The sequence below is a fragment of the Mixophyes fleayi genome, chromosome 5, assembly GCF_038048845.1.
Source record: "Mixophyes fleayi isolate aMixFle1 chromosome 5, aMixFle1.hap1, whole genome shotgun sequence".
Classification (NCBI taxonomy): Eukaryota; Metazoa; Chordata; class Amphibia; order Anura; family Limnodynastidae; genus Mixophyes; species Mixophyes fleayi.
In genome coordinates, this window is record NC_134406.1 from 55,350,765 (window position 1) to 55,371,609 (window position 20,845).

The 20,845-nt window shown below is 36.7% G+C and overlaps 1 protein-coding gene across 1 annotated transcript in view; it reads right to left on the bottom strand.

The window, feature by feature from the left end:
* Window positions 1-12,520: 12,520 nt before the first annotated feature.
* The window catches only part of AHR (aryl hydrocarbon receptor), an 86,039-nt gene continuing 77,714 nt past the window's right edge, over window positions 12,521-20,845 (bottom strand). Inside the window, exons 9-11 of the mRNA XM_075212215.1 lie at window positions 19,532-19,673; window positions 16,941-18,186; window positions 12,521-15,412 (exon numbers count right to left, since the gene is read on the bottom strand). Coding sequence (XP_075068316.1) covers window positions 15,248-15,412; window positions 16,941-18,186; window positions 19,532-19,673 — 1,553 coding nt within the window. The 3' untranslated portion in view covers window positions 12,521-15,247. The remainder of the gene's footprint in view (window positions 15,413-16,940; window positions 18,187-19,531; window positions 19,674-20,845) is intronic.

Here is a 20,845-nt window from a genome sequence, read left to right on the forward strand (position 1 = left end):
GGTTTCCACACCATGCCGCCAGTGGGCGTGACCAGCATGCATGGGGGCGTGGCTATAATTTTAGACAGTGCTTGGCTGCTCTTCAACTCTTCCTATCCCTATAATATACATGGGCAATGCTACGTGCACTACTGTTAGGTGCACACAGCTCTCCCTTTTCAAGCAGAGCTGTGTGAAGCGGGTGCAGGGTCCACCCACCTCAATTATACAGTGCCCCCAGCTTGGAGGGGGGTTGCCAAGCACTAGAAACACCCCCCCCCCCTCAGTTTGTCTATGGTGTGGTTAGGGTTGGATCAGGGTTTGCGCTAAAACTGATCAGTTCAGATTTAGGAATTGGGTTAATTTTAGGGCAATGTAAGTGTCAGTAGTTTTATTATTATTAGCCTTATTTTCTTAAGTTGAAAGAGGAGATTTTCCACTTTGAAACAAGAGATCTCCAAACTTCATGAATAAGTGTAATGCTAGGCATAGTGCAATTGTCCCTTTTTTGATTCAACAACCATAGAACAAATTACAAACAATAATATTTCCTCTAATGAAGAGGAAATATTATTTTCTCTTTTCTGTGAAATTGATAAATGTTATGTCTTTCACTTTGAATATAAGCTTTTCTGTTTCCACTATCTTTGAGCGAGCATAACAAATAGCTTCATATTATACTTAATAGAGGCAGCCAATGTTACATGTACTGCACATGTACAACTATTTCACAAAAAGAAATTATCTGACTTGAATCCACTCTCCCCTTACCTCTATTGCTTCGTACTTATCATTGACAGCACCCACCTAAAACACCAACCTTCTATGTTGCGGATATCACTGCTGATTAAGAATATATTCCTACATTTCCTCTCCCTGTGCTCAGTATTGTCTTGGACTGGTTGCATTCATTAGACTATGTGCATGACTTGTTTAAGCTTTGCCTGTGGTTCATTGCTTTGTACAACACTTAGGGGTAAATATATCAAGCTGTGGTTTTGAAAAGTGTAGATATTGCCTATAGCAACCAATCAGATTCTAGCTGTCATTTTGTAAATGTACTAAATAAATAACTAGAATCTGATTGGTTGCTATAAATTTACCCCTTAGTCTGCAAGCAATGCAGCTTGAGCAGATGCAAAAATAGTACCCATGGATTTTTAATGTATGTGAAAATGCATTGTCAATATGATCTGTTATTACTTCAAAAGGAATACAGAACATGGACACTGCTTGTTCTCTTTTCCATCCCACATCAATTTGATATAATTACCGGGATTATGAACAATATGCTGCAGATAGAGATCAGTGGTGCTTATTTTTACATTAGTTAAAGCTGGGTGGCGCTTAAGATACCCAAGTGTATGTACCTCAACAGTGGGTTTCCAATAGTGTGTGTATATATGTCTTTAGTGCAGTATTTGGCACAATCGGATTAATATGACATGCTTCTCATTGAAGTGAAAGGCTGCAGCTGCAACATGCTATGATATTGTCCTTAATTCATTTGTTACAGTTCTCCTGTGTTAATATTTTTTTTTACCAACTTTTCCTGTGAAAAGAACTCTCCTCCCTTTTGCTATTAAACATGTGTTACGTGCCTGGTACAGAGGGGAGAAAAATCACAGCACAGAGTAAATGCCAGCAATTCAGTGCTTACATAACATCCCACTGAGTTTGGCTTTAGTAACAAAAAGAGGGCAGCTTAGCGCTGAAGTCTTCAGCTCTCCCGTGTTTGCTTTGGAAACCAGCCAACTTTCCTGATCCCTTCCCTTCATCGGCTACTTATTTCATTACCCAAAAAAAATTCAGGTCAATCACAAACACTGTATTGCTGTAGACAATTCAGTTGCTTGGCCACAGCTAATCAGTTTGGTGGAGAACTCTGTGAGGAAAGAACACGAAAAAAAACAAAACAAACCTTGAAAAGTTTTAAAGAACAAGAAAATGTGAAATGGGAATTTAGCGCAAAACCTGAGGAACACTACTGTAAATTTATGGAGCACCAGTTTAATCAGCAGTAGCCAAAGCGTGGTTGACAAGCTGTTGTGGTACTACAAGTTCCAGCATGCCCTTGAAGCCAGAATATAATCCCCACATTCAAGATGTGTTCAACGGCTGAAAGAATTATTCTGACATATATTGTACCCAAGCTTCATAAATTTTGCTGAATATACAATATTAAAACAGCTATCTATGATATAGAATTATAAATCTGCAATGCTAATTCATGAATTGCAGAATACAGAGCTGTACAGCACATTTAGGTAAATGTGTGCCTAATGCATATATCAGTATACGCCCACTTTAGGTTTGTAAATACCTCTATGTAGACTGTGTGACCACTTTTGGAGCCACGAACCCTGATGGGTATGTGCAAGCCATAAAAAAAAAAAAAAAAGCTACTTCACTTGTCGTTTGTTTCCAGTTTGTTTATTTTTTTACATTTTTGTAATGTACCTATGTATACTGCAGAGTTACAATTAATAGACAGGGGCCTATGAATTACTCTCGAGTAAAGAACAGAACAAGTGTAAAAGAAAAAAATCAGGTGGACATAATAATACTGGTCATAGTCACAAGGTATAGAGTGTAAATAGGGGTAGCTGTTTGGACAGGAAAGAAATGAGGAAAAGAATTGTGGAATACGGGGGGTCAGAAGGAAAGATTCTGGGATCTGAGTTCACATCCAAGTCAAGGTGAACATTTCCCTACACCTTAAGTCCAATGCTTAAGGTGTAGGGGTGGAGAAGACTTAGGTATGATATAAACATAGGTGATTCTTTGAACTCTAAACATTTAAGCCATGTTGTGGTCATCTCAGAATACTTATGTGTCCAAACCAATCCTTAATAGAAGATCATGATGGGGGTTTCCAGGGCACCTGGATGACTGCCTTGGTGGCATTATTTAAATGTTTATCTTATACTTGGATACAGAAAAGTTAGACTATATAAGAAACCAAAAAATAGGTTCAGTCTGCACCTCAATGCCAGTTATTTCTCTTGATAACTCAGTGCCAAAATAGGGTAATCTTTATACAATCCTAACAGGTACAGACATAGGTGCCAGTTGCTAAATTACATCTCAATCATATTGTCGGTATATTTGGGGAGACTTTATGTAGCACATTTGGAGTCCTATGTTGCCTGGTCAATATCTTAAATTGAGTCTCAACCACTGAGAAACTTATTGAGCAACCAACCATGCGTCAACAGGAATATCTTTAGCTAAATGTTGCTATCTAAGGTCCCTGGCAAATCCCTATTCCAAGCCTCCACATATGGGACATTGAGTGAAACATATAGTTTAGGAGTATCTTGTAGAGTATTTATATGATGCCTTTGGGAGCCAAAGTCGAATTGCATAGTGTCTCATATGGTGAGAACTATCTTCCAATTTGTTTTAGATTGTCAGAACCATGCATGAATTGTCTGAGCTGTAAAGAAGCCTAGTGCTCATGAGCTGGAAGGGAAAATCCCTCTTGTTACTCCAGTAAGAAACACATGCCCCCATCAGCTGGCCCACATATCACTCTCCTGCCTGAGTCCATGCTCCCATTAACTTTGATTTGGAGCCAAGAGGGAAAGTCCAGATTATAGACAATGGGGTAAGTGGAGACACCTGATGTTCCAAGGGGTCCTAAGTCTTCTCCAATCTTTGGATGCCTAATATTTTACAATGGCTCCTTAGGAGCCAAGAATACTTTTATGGTATGCTACTCTTTTGAAATATAAAAAATCTGGACTTCATTGGTTATCTGGAAAGGCTAAGGTCATGCTGGCTGATATAAAAAAAATATATAGGGAAAGTAGCCATTAATGATCACTTAATTTACTATGAGCTTGTTTGGCAAAAGTATCTTTACATACAAGCAATAAATGCAACATTATAAAACACTGGCATATACAAATTAGCTTTTAACAACATGTCGAGAGAAATGAAGCACAGACACTCCTGCCAGACATTTTCTATTTGGGAGGTCTAGTGAGAAGAAATGTAAAACAAACGACTGGGATCTAGAGGACTTATACAATTTCATTCTTGGCAAGCGAATGTAATGCAATTAGGATGCAAACACTATAAACACACACAGTTTAAATGCTGTTCTTACCCAACGGTCCAATACTAACATATATAATTACGTTAAAATTGAAGTAAAGTTTAAAAGAAGTGTACATATTGAAATGATTGCACTAGTAGTACAATTGGCTACGTTGAATAGATGAGGGGACTAACATGTCTGTCTATTCTGGATTGTGGATGGTATTCTTTTCAAGCTGTGTATCAAAAATAGATAGAGACCACAGCGCTGATAAGGATATATGGCAGCCCGTATGTGGCTACTCCTATCCACAAAGGAGCAAAAAGAGATACAATATATATAATATAGTGTCACAACTGACGGCGCCTAATATTGTAGTATACAAACTGTTCACAGTAATCACAGCTAATACATTAGTCTTGAATGATATCAGCTCTACAAGTCGTTTAATCCCAAATGTATAACTCCTATTTTGTAATAAAACATTTCATCCGGATCCAAACGGAAAAAATCCCCCTCAGGGAGATGTACTCACCAGAAGTAGGTAGTACATCAGCGTATATCACTCTCCTACAGACACTCCGTTTATGCCGTGAACTTCTCCACAAACTGTGATCAGGATGACGTCCTCTATTGTAAATCCAATCATCGGACAAAGGCAGAAGGGAGGGGGAGTGGTCACGTCTCCCGTTCTTTAATCGATCCACGATCCTCTGTTTTTAAACCGCTGTTTTCCTTAAATGACCTCAGCAGATGTAATATATATATCTCTCCCGCGATCACTTGCCTCGGTTCGGGTATACAGAGTCCCCCGCAGTGCAGATCCACCGAATATGATGTGAAACGGGGAATACAAGGAAATGCTAATAGTGCATTAACTCTTACATAAAAAGGTTTATTCAATTAAAAATGGACATACATAAAATGTGTAATACAATAAACACTCCTCTCATCCAATGTACCCTTACCAGCATAAGATGGTATATATGCAATATATATATGTCCTCAGAATCACCGGCAACTCACGGGAACGGTCACTGTATATGTCCCTTACCTTATATAACCGTTCCCGTGAGTTGCCGGTGATTCTGAGGACATATATATATTGCATATATACCATCTTATGCTGGTAAGGGTACATTGGATGAGAGGAGTGTTTATTGTATTACACATTTTATGTATGTCCATTTTTAATTGAATAAACCTTTTTATGTAAGAGTTAATGCACTATTAGCATTTCCTTGTATTCCCCGTTTCACATCATATTCGGTGGATCTGCACTGCGGGGGACTCTGTATACCCGAACCGAGGCAAGTGATCGCGGGAGAGATATATATATTACATCTGCTGAGGTCATTTAAGGAAAACAGCGGTTTAAAAACAGAGGATCGTGGATCGATTAAAGAACGGGAGACGTGACCACTCCCCCTCCCTTCTGCCTTTGTCCGATGATTGGATTTACAATAGAGGACGTCATCCTGATCACAGTTTGTGGAGAAGTTCACGGCATAAACGGAGTGTCCGTAGGAGAGTGATATACGCTGATGTACTACCTACTTCTGGTGAGTACATCTCCCTGAGGGGGATTTTTTCAGTTTGGATCCGGATGAAATGTTTTATTACAAAATAGGAGTTATACATTTGGGATTAAACGACTTGTAGAGCTGATATCATTCAAGACTAATGTATTAGCTGTGATTACTGTGAAGTTTGTATACTACGATTCTTTTCAAGCTCCTTGAACTCTGCGCATCATATAGTGACTTCATTGAGCCATTAAAATATGTAATTTCAAATTTAAAAATAAAGTATTCATGTGATCAACCAATAGGCTGATCAGGCAACCAGTGTATTAACCTAGGATAGCTGAAAACCTTAATTAGGCCCCAGTGAGAAATCCCAATGTTTGTCAGTCCATTTCCAAACAAGGACTTAATAATAAAGATGAAAGCAGATCCTATAAATTAAGTTATCAAACAACACCAATTGGAGAAGGATATATGAAGATTTCAAATACTATTAATATTCACTGGAGTACTCTCAATTCCATCATAAAATTGGAGAGAATATGTGAATATATCAAGGAAGCCAACAATAGGTCTATGGCATAGAGGTAAATAGTACATGGGGCAACAATAGCCCAGGCACTTCACAAGAGTTTGCCAAAAAGTATGTAGAAGACCCATATACCAAGTGGAGAAACATTCTAAAGTCCAATGAAACCAAAGTAAAAGAAAAAATTGGCTTTAATGTTGTAGTTCTACAAGCACCAGCAAGCCCAAACACTTGATGGTAGCCTGGTCATGCTGGGACCTAGGGGTCGATGGTGGGGGTGTTTTTTGTTTCCGCACCTGATCTCCCTAAGGAATCCAGCCCTGTGCTGACGGGCCAGGCTGGCAAATCCTAGTGCTGGTAATAGTAAAATTGGGGTAACTCCACTCTTTGTCCCCCTGATTTTGCTAGTAGCACTAGGGTTGGTAAAGCTGTTTGGGAGGGGAAGGGGAGACTGTTTTTTCTATATGTATTTCCATTTTTATTGTTTACATTTATGTCAACATTATGAACGTCAATTTTACAACACTGTACACATTTTATATGGCGACATTTTGAATGTGTAGACATGATCCAGAGAAGGGATTCTAATGTCTCGAGACATTCCTGATCCTCCTTATCAAGGATAACTGAAAATACTGCTATATTTCTTTCCTTCAGTGCGAGATACCCCTCTTCTAATACACATAAATACTTATTAAGTTCAATATACAATTCAAAGGGATTAGATTTGGCTCTAATGCAAACCTTTTTTTTCTTTTTAAAGCAATAATTCGACTCTCTAAGGTTCTACCTAGATAGGTTAAAGATTCCTGTTGTTTTCTTTTTAATTCTATGACCCTTGGTCTTCTCACTGAATTTCCCACCTTCTCATTTCCCTCTCGTCCTCTTTTTGGAGTTCTCCTCTCTAATATTTCATACCTGTTTGGATGAATATAGGGATTCTTTATAACATTTTGTTTCACCTTTTTCTATTATTTGTAGGGTAGCTTCAGAAGGCCAGGGTGTTCTAGGTGGTTTCTCTTTCAAATAAGATCCCTCTATTCAATTCCTCTTCTTGAGAGATCCTTTTATTTAGGGGGGTACAACTTCTGATATGTAATAGTTGGTACAAAGTCAGTATTTCTCATATCTACAGTTGGTATCTTGGTTATACCTCGGCTTATTGTGACTTACATATGAATAGGAGTTAGCATTGAATTGATGTGTTCTCACATTTTGACCCTTTGTGTTACCCTCTGCATATTTTTAAGAGGGAAGTGTTTTCTTCTTGTTATAGGTTCTAACTATATCCATCTGATAATCTGTATTATCTCTTGTATATTTGTATTTTTACTATAAACAATCATTTTTTCATATTCTTCCACTTTTTGATCTGTAAATCTCTTTCTTTAAATATCAGAAATTTGTGATGATCAGTGAATTTGACTATCAAAATCTCAATTTCATCCCAGATTGACAACCTTCTCTTCTCTATATTTAAGGAGCAACCTCAATAAATCAAATAAACATTAATCTAATAAATTACAAACTAATTTACTAAATTCTCATCAACTATAAAGGATAATGCCTTAAAATATCCTAGGTATCTTCCAATTGTCTACATACTACTGAAGAGAGACATGGTCCCACCAGTGTCTCATCGAAGGTTTAAGAAAACTCTTCAGTCTATTAAAATCCTTCATAAGATCTAACTCGGTCTCCTTATAAATATCAAGAGTAATAGGATTTAAATTGGATATATAAGCATCTTATCAAAACAGATGAATTCTGCCATCCTTGGAAACAGCTGCCAAAGGGTCACCAGCAACAAAATATGTAACAAACAAAAAAAAAAAAGACTAAAGGTGACCACAGGCACTAATGGATAGTTCATATAAGTGATATCATGAAGCAGCTAATTTGCAGTTTTTGCTAATCCCTAGAATACAAATTCCAGTAAATCCAACAGAAGCAATTTTTTTCTAAAATCCCTATTTTTTTTGCTAAAATTACATATTTTTGCTTCCAATATTATTTTTATACACTTTCAAACAAAGACTGCAGATTTAGAAGACCAAGCCTGCCAGACCTATTATTTCTATTTCAGCAATGACAATTAGCAATGGAGCTCTCCTGAATGTCACTGGAGACTTTGAACACTGCTATCCCTCCTCTTTCTATTCTATCTATGACGCTGCCCAACTGCACTAGAGACTGACAAGAACTGTGCTACCCCTTCTGTGTCCCTCTGTGAAATGGCGCTGGAACACCGCGGAGGGCGGTACTTATAGAAAAGCTCGGGAGATCAGACAATGTAACAATGATGTTTTGCCTCATTTTCAATTCCAAGGGAGCGCGAAAGTACAGACTTGGATCTGCTAGTTCGGGTGTGTTCGGTTCTCGGGGAACCGAGCCTGAGCATCTTTAGTTATTAATAGACTCTAGTTGTCTAATAATAAATATTTAACACAATAAACAATATATAAAGAAACACAATTTATACAAAATATTCCATATATGTAAAAACTAAATTAAAGCATGATAAAATGCCATATATGTTTTTTCAAATAAATAAAATACATATTTCAATAAGCAGCAGCAAGTTGAAGAAATCACTTCATTCTTATTTACATAAGTGATATATTTGCAAACAACAATATAGCTTCCGTAGGACCATTTATTGGAACATGTATATCATACTTGTCAACATTTCCGGACTCCCCTCCAGGAAATCCCAGAAGGGAGTTCTTGGTGCTCAGTGCAGAGCGGAGGCCATGTGAATTGCGATTCACGGCATCATGCAGCAAGGGCAGGGCCCAGGTGACACAATTTACTGTGAATTACATCATCAAGAACTCCTAGAAATTCAGAAGTATCTGGATATTCCGGGAGAGTAGGAAACAATGATTTATAGGTAATTAAAGGAAGACTGTTACCAAAATATATATTTCAATTACATTCCTCCAATGTCCACCTAGCCATATACTCAAGATACTACCTCTCAGATCACACTGTTCAAAGATATTGCACCACTGCGATTTAGGAACTCTCCACATTACTGGGTGTCAAATACTATAGATTATTCCTTTACAAGGAAAAAATATGTGAAAAAAAACCAAAGAAACAAACAGCAATAAGTTAAATTCTGTATAGATTTTATTACCATATATAATGTCTTACAGATTTTAACTGAAGGCTAGGAAGAGCAATACAGATCATACCTTAAAACATGAAAGGTATGATTTGTGCAAACAATGCAAAATGGAAAAAAAAAAATATATAAAATTGAGCTCAAGACAAAAGGGAAATATAATACTGCTACACATTGTTCTTTGAGGCTACAGAATAGAGCACATGAAAAAAACCAAAAACAAACAGATGCGCACATTGGGTCTGATTTAGTTAAATATAAATTTTTTGTGTACATGAAAAAATGTGTCCATACACTTACATTTCTGTGACTATATTTTGAGTTGTACATCTTTTAAGAAATCTTGTGCTTAGATAACTGCAGCACAAAAACGCGGAGGTTATCATCATGTTTACTTGAACCAGGCCTGTGGGACGCTCAAAGAAAACGCCTCATGAAAGGATAGGAGTCAGTTATAATTGGATACATCTCTAAGGTGCATTGTTGACTTGTGTCTCCATGTCCTTATTGTACTAAGTACTGCATGTAAACGTGAACACCACCTCTAGGCAGAAGTGACCAAAAGTACGATACTCAACTCAAAAATGGAAGTAAGCTGTGCACAGTGCAACTAATTTTACGCAAGTTGCATTTTACATGCTGCAAATGGACCTGCGACCGAACTTTAAATCAGGCCTAATGTTATGACTGATGTGCACACATTATGTAAGGGCCATTATAGTTCAGTTGTTTCAATGGCAAATGAGCTGTTTTAGAAATATATTGCACAGCAATTTTTACAAGATAGCAGTACATAAACAGTACCGCATGTTTGGCACTTAGTGATATGGACATTACATATTTGGTTTGTCGGATGTACAACCATATCAAAAAGACTATAGTTTTATTTTTTGTGTGAGAAACAAAACAAATATCCAAGTAGAGCCTTCATTAAAGTGTACCAGTTTCCCCCCCGACAGAGGAGGCAGACATTTTGTGGATTGAACCAAAATTCCTGAGGATTCAACCTATCAATTCACTCAAAACTAGTGACAATACTGAGGCCTACAAACTGTGGAGGAAACCATTTTGTGGCACAACCAGAATGCGTTGAGAATGCAGTTTAACTTTTCACCAGGAGCTGTGTCATTCAATTGATTAGGAACTCATGTTGAATCCACAAAATGGCTGCATTCACTATTTGCAGCAGATGGGTAAACTTTAAAATAGTATTTACATTTTCTGAGATACATTTAGAACTTATTTAATAAATGATGCACCAACAGTATTTCTTCATGTAACGGTACATTTTAATGATAAAAAAATGTTGTTGATTAAAAGAAAACGTTTGTATGTGTATAAGTATTTTAAGGAATTCCTAACGTTGTGCTATTTTGCCAAAGTGAATCGATTCCAGTCCAAATGATTGTCTTTTTATTAAACAATATAAAAAAAAAACAGAACTGACATTTTTTTTCCATTGTTTTCTGCATCATCATGAATTACACAGAATACAATTTATCTGAAGTATTTTTTCTGCCATACCGTGGCAAATAAAATTCCAGAATTATAATAATCTTACATAGAAAGCTGCATTTGTTCATTACATATAAGTTACACAGCACACACAATGTCATCACTTTAACATATACAAATTTTTATTATTTAAAACATTTTTGCATCTACAATTCAAATGATTTTTTTTTTTTAGATAAAAAAAAAATACAAAGCAGTATTCTTTTAAAAATTTGATATTTAAACCTTTGTGAAAGGCAAGACTTAGGAAAAAATGTGTTAGAGAAGCCTTGACGTCACAAAAAGATCTCTGCAACTATATATGAACATAATTGTGTTTACACTTTACATTTTATTGAAAAGAAAATACAAAGAATATAATTCAGCAGGTATAGTAACATGTAACAATAAGCACACTAGTTATGCTCCAACTCAAAGCAGCCATCACTGTGAAATTTTTTTTGTTTTTTTTTGTTCAGGACTCAAATTTTTACATGCCAGAACATGATTTTATTTCAAGATACATCTCTTGTACTACCAATTGGTATAAATTGTAAATGGTAAAGTTAGAGTTTAAACATAAACAATGAGTACACTTGATAGATGATGCCTTAATTTATTTTTAATGTTTTGTTTTTTTTTTAAAGAAAAAAAAAAGTCTTGCATTTGAACATTTTTAGTGTAACAGGCATAGAATAGAGCGACTTTCAGCTTAGGCTCTCATGAGAGACAACAACGAACAGTGACAGAAACACTTATGAACTAAAGCTTGGAAGGGTATACATACTAAATTCAACCAGGGAATCCTTCATTCCAAGCAAGCATGGACTCCGGTAAGTCTAATTCTAGTGGAGGTTTCCATGTTTTAATAATCCATTATGATTTGCTGCATTAAAATAAAAAAAAAAGGCAAAAATATACCTAAAACAAACACAATGCTGTACTTTCATTTCACACTACACAAAGAAACTCAATACTGGTTAATATCTACTGTACAAGCAAACCCTAATGCATATGCCTTCCTCAGTGATTGGACAGGTTGACATGTTGAAAAACATTGCATAGAGTTTATATAATAATCAGTGTGTGTGTGTATGTAAATATATATATATATATATATATATATATACACATACATACTATATATATATATATATATATATATATATATATATATATATATATATACATACATATACATATACACACATACACACACACACACTCTCTAAACACATAAGAACACAAGATAAGGCACAGGCTGTTTTACTGGTGCTTGGAAAGGCTTTAACTATATAACTGCAACATTTGGCTTCCCAGCCTCATGAGGAGAGTCAAGCAAGTACAAGATTAATATAATTAATATATTACAAAACATCACACTCCTTGCTACAGAAGAGTTACTTTGAACCCTGTTTTATACAATTTGTGGCTAAATGAACACAAATAATGATCCATACATAAAGGAAAGATCAATTTATTTTAACATATGTTACCAGATTAAAGGTAAACCAATGTCAGTGATTGTTCTCCCTTAATTAAATTAACTTCAATAAGACATATTTATTGCATGCTCCGCTCACATGGGTGACAAAAGAGAACTGTCGTTGAAGCGACTACCTCAAGTTTAAATGGCTACGACTCAATCAAATCTATTTAAAGTGCATCCCTTGCACTGACAGAAACTCTTAAAATGAACAGTCGGAATACACAAATCAAACCACATGTACAAGGTTGGCCATACCTGAATATCTCAATTCTACTTTCAGGGACTAAATTTCAATGGACAGCTTTTAGAAAAAAGTTACAAGTCCATCTTTAATTGTACTTATCTTTATTGTGAAAAGCCGTAGCAATTTAAAGTGCACGTGTTGTCCACACACTGTGGAGGCGGCCATTTTGTGGGTTGAGCTATTATTCATGAGAATGTAGCCAATAATTCGCAAGGAACCAGTGACAACACTGAAGTATAAAGTTTAGGCACCAGCTGCAATTGAATACATTTCACACACTAAACTTTTCAGCCAGTCACATTGAAGATAAGAGTGGCATTTAGCTTAGATGAGAACAATCGCTTTTTATGAATATAGTATTGTATGGCTAAAATTGATAATTAATTTAAATGTACTCTATTCTTGTAGGATATTTAAAAGTTCTGCAATAATCAAGCATACGTTTGAGTGTAGTGCATTCTTGTAATCTATAAGTGTAACAATTGCAAGTGACACCTATAAGTATTGTACTCTGAAGAGGGTCATAATAGCAATAATCATACCTATGTATTTTATACTTCAAAACTAGCAATATTCTCTATTAAATTATATTTAAATTTATGCAATACAAAAATGATAGTGACAGTTCCCCTGTTAAGTGTAAGCAGAGATTTCAAAACATATTCCTACAACAGGGTAATATTGCTGATGTAAGTATAAGCTTCGTCCCATACATGAGAAGTCTGCCATTGCTTGTGCTGTGAAATAGCCATTTAGAATTTGGTAGTCTTAATTCAATTATTGTTCTCAGAACAGAACATTTCATTTCTATAGTCAATAAAGTTGTAATAAATTGATGAAGTGATATTTAGAAGGTAGAAATTAACAAATTTCAAAGAAAAAAAGAGAGTATCAATGTGTCAGTACTTTTCACCTTACATTTTTATGTAACAAAATCTCCAGTAGCCGAGTCTACACAGGCAACACTCAGAGAGAGACACATAGAAATAAAGCATTTCTGACACATTTTCCACAGAATATTTCTCTTGCATCTTAAGACTGCTGAACAGTTTTATCTTTCACCAAGAATCAGAAAATAATAAGACAAATTGTGATGAACTCATTTCTATTTAAAGTGGTATCATCACGACAAGAAAACAAAATGTATTTGCATTTTCACTTTTTAAATGGAGGGTCATGTCATGTAGTCAACATTACACAGGAGGGGAATGACATTTGTTTGTATACTTTATTTTGCCCTAACTACTCAACTAATCTGCCAAAGCCTCCAATGATAAAAAAAAGTGCAACTCCAGTACTATGTAGGAGTGGGGAAAACGGATTCAAAGAAGGAAACAAAAAAAAGATTGTGAAATATTTTAGCAAAATAGATAACTTCCATTATTTAAAGTTAAATACAGGCATTAGTCAAACGTAAACAATCTCAAGGAAGATGTCTCCAAGATTCTTAATGAAACCCTATACAAGGTGGAACCATCAATTTTACGTTCCTATTTTCTCTTAAGGGTTTAGATTGCATAGTGGTACATCCATAATTATAAAATATTGTATTAAAGAAAAAGTGTAGTGTGTGGTTAGAGTGAGTACAAAAAGATCTCATTTGTTAAAAGACCAACAGTGTTGCAACATAATTGCATAAAGCAAAATGTTGTTTAGCAACTGAATGTATCCTTGTAGCCAATACTAAGGTCACTGAGAGCTTGTGTACTTTACACAGGAGAGTGGAGGACACATGCATACTCACAAAGAGATCATCAATATCTATGGAGAGATGCCGATCAATGCACAAGGGGGCTTTACGGAAGCAGAAAATGGTACAGAAAAAGGGTAATTGGAGGCAGTTAATGTAATAGATATTAGAAACTGATGTTAGGGATTAAAGTTTGGGATAGCCCTATTTACTGGTGCCAATATAATGTAGTAAAACATACCCCGTTTGAGGGCCTATAAGCCCATGTAACTTTTATAGTCTAAGCCTGTTGGTTTGGATTGTACATACAAGTGTACGATGAACCATTGATAACAGAAGATGCTAGGTAAGTGCAGCTAGAAAAGGTTAGAACAGAATAAAATTATCAAAACACAATCCATTTAACAACTGAAAAATCAATGGCCAATTCTTTTAAAAGGAACAAAACTGTAAATTAAATTCCAGTGGTAGAATACAACACAACTACTTCAGGATACACTATATGTTATAGATTCTATCTGAAATGGAAGTACAGATAAACAGAGAGTAAAGCGTCACATTCTAATCCAGTCTTATCAGAGAGTGCAAAGTGCTTGAAGACACAGTGAATGGAACGGACACTTTAAAGTAGGTGCTTTCGTTAGGTGACATTTTTCCTTCTAAAAGGCATAACATGATTTAGGTATTCAACTCTCTCTTATAAAATTATTTAACGTGCCATAATATTCAAAGGGCATAAGTGCTCTATTTGGGGCCATTTTATTGTACAGCAGTGAAGGGGTAAATACAATGTTTGCCTTAAATTGCTACTTATCTTATGCGGTTATATATTACAGAACTGTATTGCAAAAATACACTGACTTGAAATAATATGTACTTTCTATAAGTGGGGAAACCAGAGCCTTTTCTGTTTTCCAAAATATGCTCTCTCTACATCTGGGTATGGCCTGGCCAGCCCAGTCCAATCTGTACGCCGCTGGCGGCCTACAAAGTGCAAATCGCCCAAACAAACTCTTTAGGATGTAATATGGAGTTTAAAGCATTTTCAGCATGAAGTCTTTGTTTATTTAGGCCAACAGAAACACACTCAGCAGCGTGCACACAGGCTGCTCTCCTCACGGTTACATGAATCCACTTGATGGCAAGTCAGGGTAATGTGTTGAGTTCGTAGGAAGATGATGATGACGAGCGGGTAGATGTGGGGCAGTCTGGGTGCTATTTACCACATCTATTGGTGCTGTGTAGATTTCATTTACATTTCCACCGCCAAAACCATTTTGAAATTGCTGGGAAAATAAAGAAAGAAAACATATTACCACCATGCACACACACGAAACAAGTGTTACTTGAGAAAAAATATAATATATATATATATATATATATATATATATATATATATACACACACATACATATATACATTAGATACACATATACACACACCAAATCTATACTTTAGGCTCACAAATGAAATCCAAGCAATAACCTGCATTTTAAACCAAGGCAGGATGGACTGGTGGGGTTCTCTGTTACTAATGTGAGCTTAAAGAAGCTTTCAGATCCCCAGGAACTACTGCCTTTACAAATGACTAAAAGGTGCTAAAGCATGTCAACAGAACAGAGGCATTAGGCAGTGCCAGTATCCCATTCGCATGCAGAGAGCTTTCTGAATCAATTTTTGGGAGCAAGAGTAACCCCCATCCCCAAAAAAAACAAACAAACATTTATTCACATGCTTATCAGAGAAAAAACATCTTGAAGCGTGTTATTCCCTATAAGAAATGTGACTCTTAGATTTCACTTATCTCACTTGATGTTTTTATAGGGTTTGATTAAATGATAAAACGTTCACTATAATTACTTGTGGTACCTTAAAGAGCCTTTCTGCTTTACATTTTAATTTTACCCAATTCATATATCTTGACAATAATCTTTTGAAAGGGGATCCTATTCTGGGACTCCCACCATGTGTTGTGCTTTACAGGGAAGCCAGCGCTCATATATAGTATGGAGCACTGCTGCTGAATCTTAGGCATTGCTCAGTTCTCTCCAAAGGAAAGTTCCAATGCAGCAGCTATAATGTGGTACAAATTAAAAGTAAAGGGGGGACGCGATTGAAAAATGTACCTAATCCCCTCCTATATTCAGGAATTAATATAAAAGGTTGGTTGAGCACTAAAAATGAGGAGACAATCTTAAACTGCTAAGGAGTGGGGGTTATGTCTGAAATTATTATTTTAGTGATAGAGTAGTAGATGCTTGGAATAAACTCCCAACAGATGTAGTGGGAAGAAGTAAAGGAATGTACACATGCCTCTGGGGGAACTTTGCGGTTAATGGACTCCGCTCCCCCAATCCACCCCTTGTAGGTTTACATCCCTTAAAACACATTTTACAGATGGTCCATCACAATTAACTATAGTACAACAAGTTAACCTTGAGAACCTGTTATTGCCACAAAAAAAGAGAAGGAAACTGGTGTTTGTCATTTCCTCTAGTGTATTCAAAACTAAAATATTTTGTAATTAAATTTTAGTTCTTCCAATTACAGTTAAAAATACACAGTTTTCCTTTTCAATCCTATCCATCACTAGCATTCAGCTCCCAACAATACAGAAGATACATTTTAGAAAGAAAACATTTCGGCAAACTTTTTTCGGAAATGAAAACTGGGAACATTTTTGCTTGCAGTTTAAGAAAACTTAATATATAAATCGAAAATCTATGCCTACCTAGGTCTGAATGTGTACATGGGGAGTATTTAATATAAAGATTTAACATTTTATGTATGTACATATTGTTGAGTGCAGCTTACTTTGTTTAACATCTGCTGCTGAGGTGGCCTCACAGCATTGTACTGCATTTGATTCAGACAGGATGGCTGAGGTTCCGGTAGGCACTGATACATAGACACAGCACCAGAATAGCAAGGCTGGGAAGTCATCATAACTGTCTGCGCATTTAAGCCACAGTCTTGGATTTCAGGTGTCTGTGATAAACATTCCAAAAAGCCATCCAAGTTTGAGGAAGCAGAGTACATAGGTTGTTCTACATTTCCCAGATCAAAGTCCATCTGGGTAAGGTTAGAAGGTAGTGCCACTGCGGGCAGTGACTCCGGGTAAGGCATATATTCCTCCTTGCAAGCAAATGGAGCACCACTGAGTTCAGATTTGTAAAATTCTGGAGCCACGTTGTTGAGGCTAGGAACATATTGCTCACTTGGCTGTTCTTGGTAAGTGAGAGGGATGCCATTCACAGAGTTCCAGTTTTTGAGCACACCATTGACTTGCATGTGCTTCATTTTATGGCACAACTGTTGCGGCATGGCTTGGTTTGGCGGTGGCTGATGCATCTGTGGTATGTCCAAGCCGCCTTGCGCTACATTGCTGGAGTCCTGCACACATGGTAATTGCTGAACTGGGTTCATAAACATGCAGTCTGGTTTTCTGTTTAGAGAATCCTGAACGTAAGTCAGAATTTCATCTGCCACATCAATCTCCCCAATATCTGGATATTCAAATTCACTTCTGAAAAAATCGTCATCTTGCTGTATCAACTCCAAATCCTCAAAGTTGATGCCCAAACTTCTCATGATATTGTAAAGATCATTGTTTTTGCCCTCTGGGAAGGTGTCTTCGCGTTCTGCAGAGTGTGCTACACTCTTTCCTTGGGAAAAAGCTGCTTCCTCTCGCTTCATATTGTTACTGGCCACAGGTATCGGATTGTCATTCCAAACATTGGTAAAGTTATTGCTTAGTTCATTTGTGGGATCTTTGAAAAAGCCGTCAAAAGAAATGGTGTTCGGAGCTGGAGGACAAATATACACAGACTCGTCCTGCCTAAGCATGGCACCCAGGAGGGAAGCAGGATTGACAGGTGGTTCATTTAAAGTAGCTTTGGCAGAGGTTCCTTTACTTGAAGATCCTTTAGGTTTATTTTGTGAGGGGGGCAATATGCCTTGGAAAGGAAACGAGGGCTCATACAACACCGCCTCACCGGTTGCAAAATTGAAAGGCAGCTGTGAGCTTCGCTTTCTTAAGTGCTCTGCTCCTTCCTCCTCTCTGAAAACAAAAACAAACAAAAGACATATTGAGAAAACAAAATGACTTCTGGGAAAAATGTGCATTTATCAAAATACTGGCCATTCCTAACATATTTAGAGGAGCTTCTCAGATCTGGATGTAATCTGGTATTCTGCGTTCACTCACTGCTCTGCATTCTACAATGAGACACTTTCAATATGTATCACATTTTTTAAGAACCACATTAGGATGGTGATTGAGTGACACTAATTAATAGCTCATATTTGGAAGAACACTAACTAAAAGATAACCAGTTAAGAGTTAAATATCACTGCACTGCCCAAACACAATGGAGACGGACATTTTGTGAACTGAATCAGTATCCATTTCCTTAGGAAGGTAAAAGTTACAGCAATGTGGGTATTTCTATAAACTCTGATAAATGATTGTCCTTTGTATAAGGGACCATGTATAAATCTGCAGTCAATGTCATAGACATTATGTTCCATGCGGAGATTTAAGTCAAGGATCTTTGAGTGACAATGGGGACCGGGATCCTCCTAAGAGCAGGTGGGTTTAAATCAATAGTAAACATCCATGTGGTCACGTTTATAAAAAACGTAATAAGTAGCATGGCCCAGTTCTCTACAAGATCCTTTTGATTCTCCCCCAGTTCCCTATAGAGGTGCAGTGCTGGATGGAGCCACAAGAACCGCTACTGTTTGCTGGCATGGAGTAGAATGTGTGATGCTAATAAAGATGATTACATAGCAGCCCATATGCATAATTACTATTGATTAAAACTCACTTGCCTGTGGGGTGGACATGCTCATTGATTCATCCAGTAGTAAATAGGAGATTTTACAACACAGACATGTACAATTTTTATTAAACTTCAAGGTTCAAACTATAAAAATGTGTGTTTCTCTTACATAAATTACTCTGGTTACCTGTGAGAAGACACATGGATTTGATCGTTTTTCCTTAGGGTTTTGATTCTAGTTGTTAATAAATTACAGTTTGTAAAGTGTGATGAGATAACCATGGCAACCACAGACTTAGTAAGCAGAGCACCTTTGGAATGTCATAGCAAAATAAGGAGAGGGAAGTGGAGTTTTATGCTATCACATAACTACCCAAGAGCTGCCTGACTGACTGGCTCAGACTAAGAGATCAGGTTGCAGTCACCTGCGAAACAAGCAGGTGGCTTTTTTTTGTATCTCCATACTCCAATCCTACCACACCACCCGAAGCCCCACAATAATGACCTGACTTTGTTCCATGGATCAAAGCTTGTGAACCAAATGTTCTCTTCTAAAGCTGCAGAGACTTTAATTGGCATGAAATGACATTAACACACAGGGCCTTCTAAAAGAGAACTCACGTAAGTTGTCTTTGTGTTGCGATGATGTAATCTGGTCTTCCATTTTTGTAAACTAGACGTGCATTGGCTTGAACCCAAGCCCATCCACTTTCTTTAGTAAGAAGTCGGAATACAGTCATGCCACTCTCTCCAGTCTTGATCACTAGATTAAAAATATAAATATATATATTAAATCAGGAAAAAATAAATGATATCAGCAGGTATACACTTACAATGGACAATTTTCAGAGCATGATCCATGTTCATAAAGAGGATAATGTGTCCATAGGGAACAGTTCATTGTATTCACTTCCTACTGACTAATCTGTTCTGTTTTTCAGAATACCAAATAAATTTCTGTATTATCTTTATGAGCTCACTTCACAACCCCACCCTGATAAAGTTCTCCGTTATTATATCAACACCTAATATTCCACCTGCCTGTTAAATTTTCACATCTTCTACTGCAAAGCTGGCGGCCTCACTGGCAGTCATACTAACCATCTCATTCCAGTAATGCTAATCGAGAATGTTGAACAGTCCTTAAATTTCCCTAACACTCTCTAACACTCTCTTAGGGAAGTATTATAAAAAAGTCAAATCAATAACCACATAATGTTATACAACCAATAGGAAATATGAGAGGTCGCTAATACTGTGACAGCCTGTGTGTGGTAACTGAGGTTATATCTGGTTTACATTAATGTCATGTTAGATGTGTTTTGTGATATTATCTCTTTAAAAGTGTAAGTATTATGTAACATGGATTTCAATATGCTATGCAACAGGCACGCTTAACAATACAGCTTAGTGATCCAGCTTTCCTGTCTGATGCTAGCATTCTCCACAGCCTCAGTTAGATACATACAGCAACAGTCACACTGTATTATATGCAAGCACTCTAGAGCACTTCTGGCTGCTTCGTACTAGAAAACGGAACGAAAATCTTGATTATTTTTAATATTAATTGATCCAGTTATTGGACAGGCTGATGCAAGGTTGCAAACATTCGAGTTTCTGAAATGGAAATAAAATTTAACTGCACTCATTGTGACTTTCTAAAATATTGCAAAGCATGTTAAAAAAATAATACATTACATTGTATGGCCTTGAATAGCTAAATTTATTCATAGGCTACCTGCTATTAATCAGCCACTCACACTGCAGACAGGGACTGAGCTCTATTTAGTTGATACCAGTCACTGTATATGATTGCCCCTGACAAACGGGAACAACAGAGAAAGGAGCCAAGGTGCTGCACTTTATCAGCCACTGTACATGCTATAAATAATATGCAGATAACATTTTAATATTATATTTAGCGGAGTGAACCTT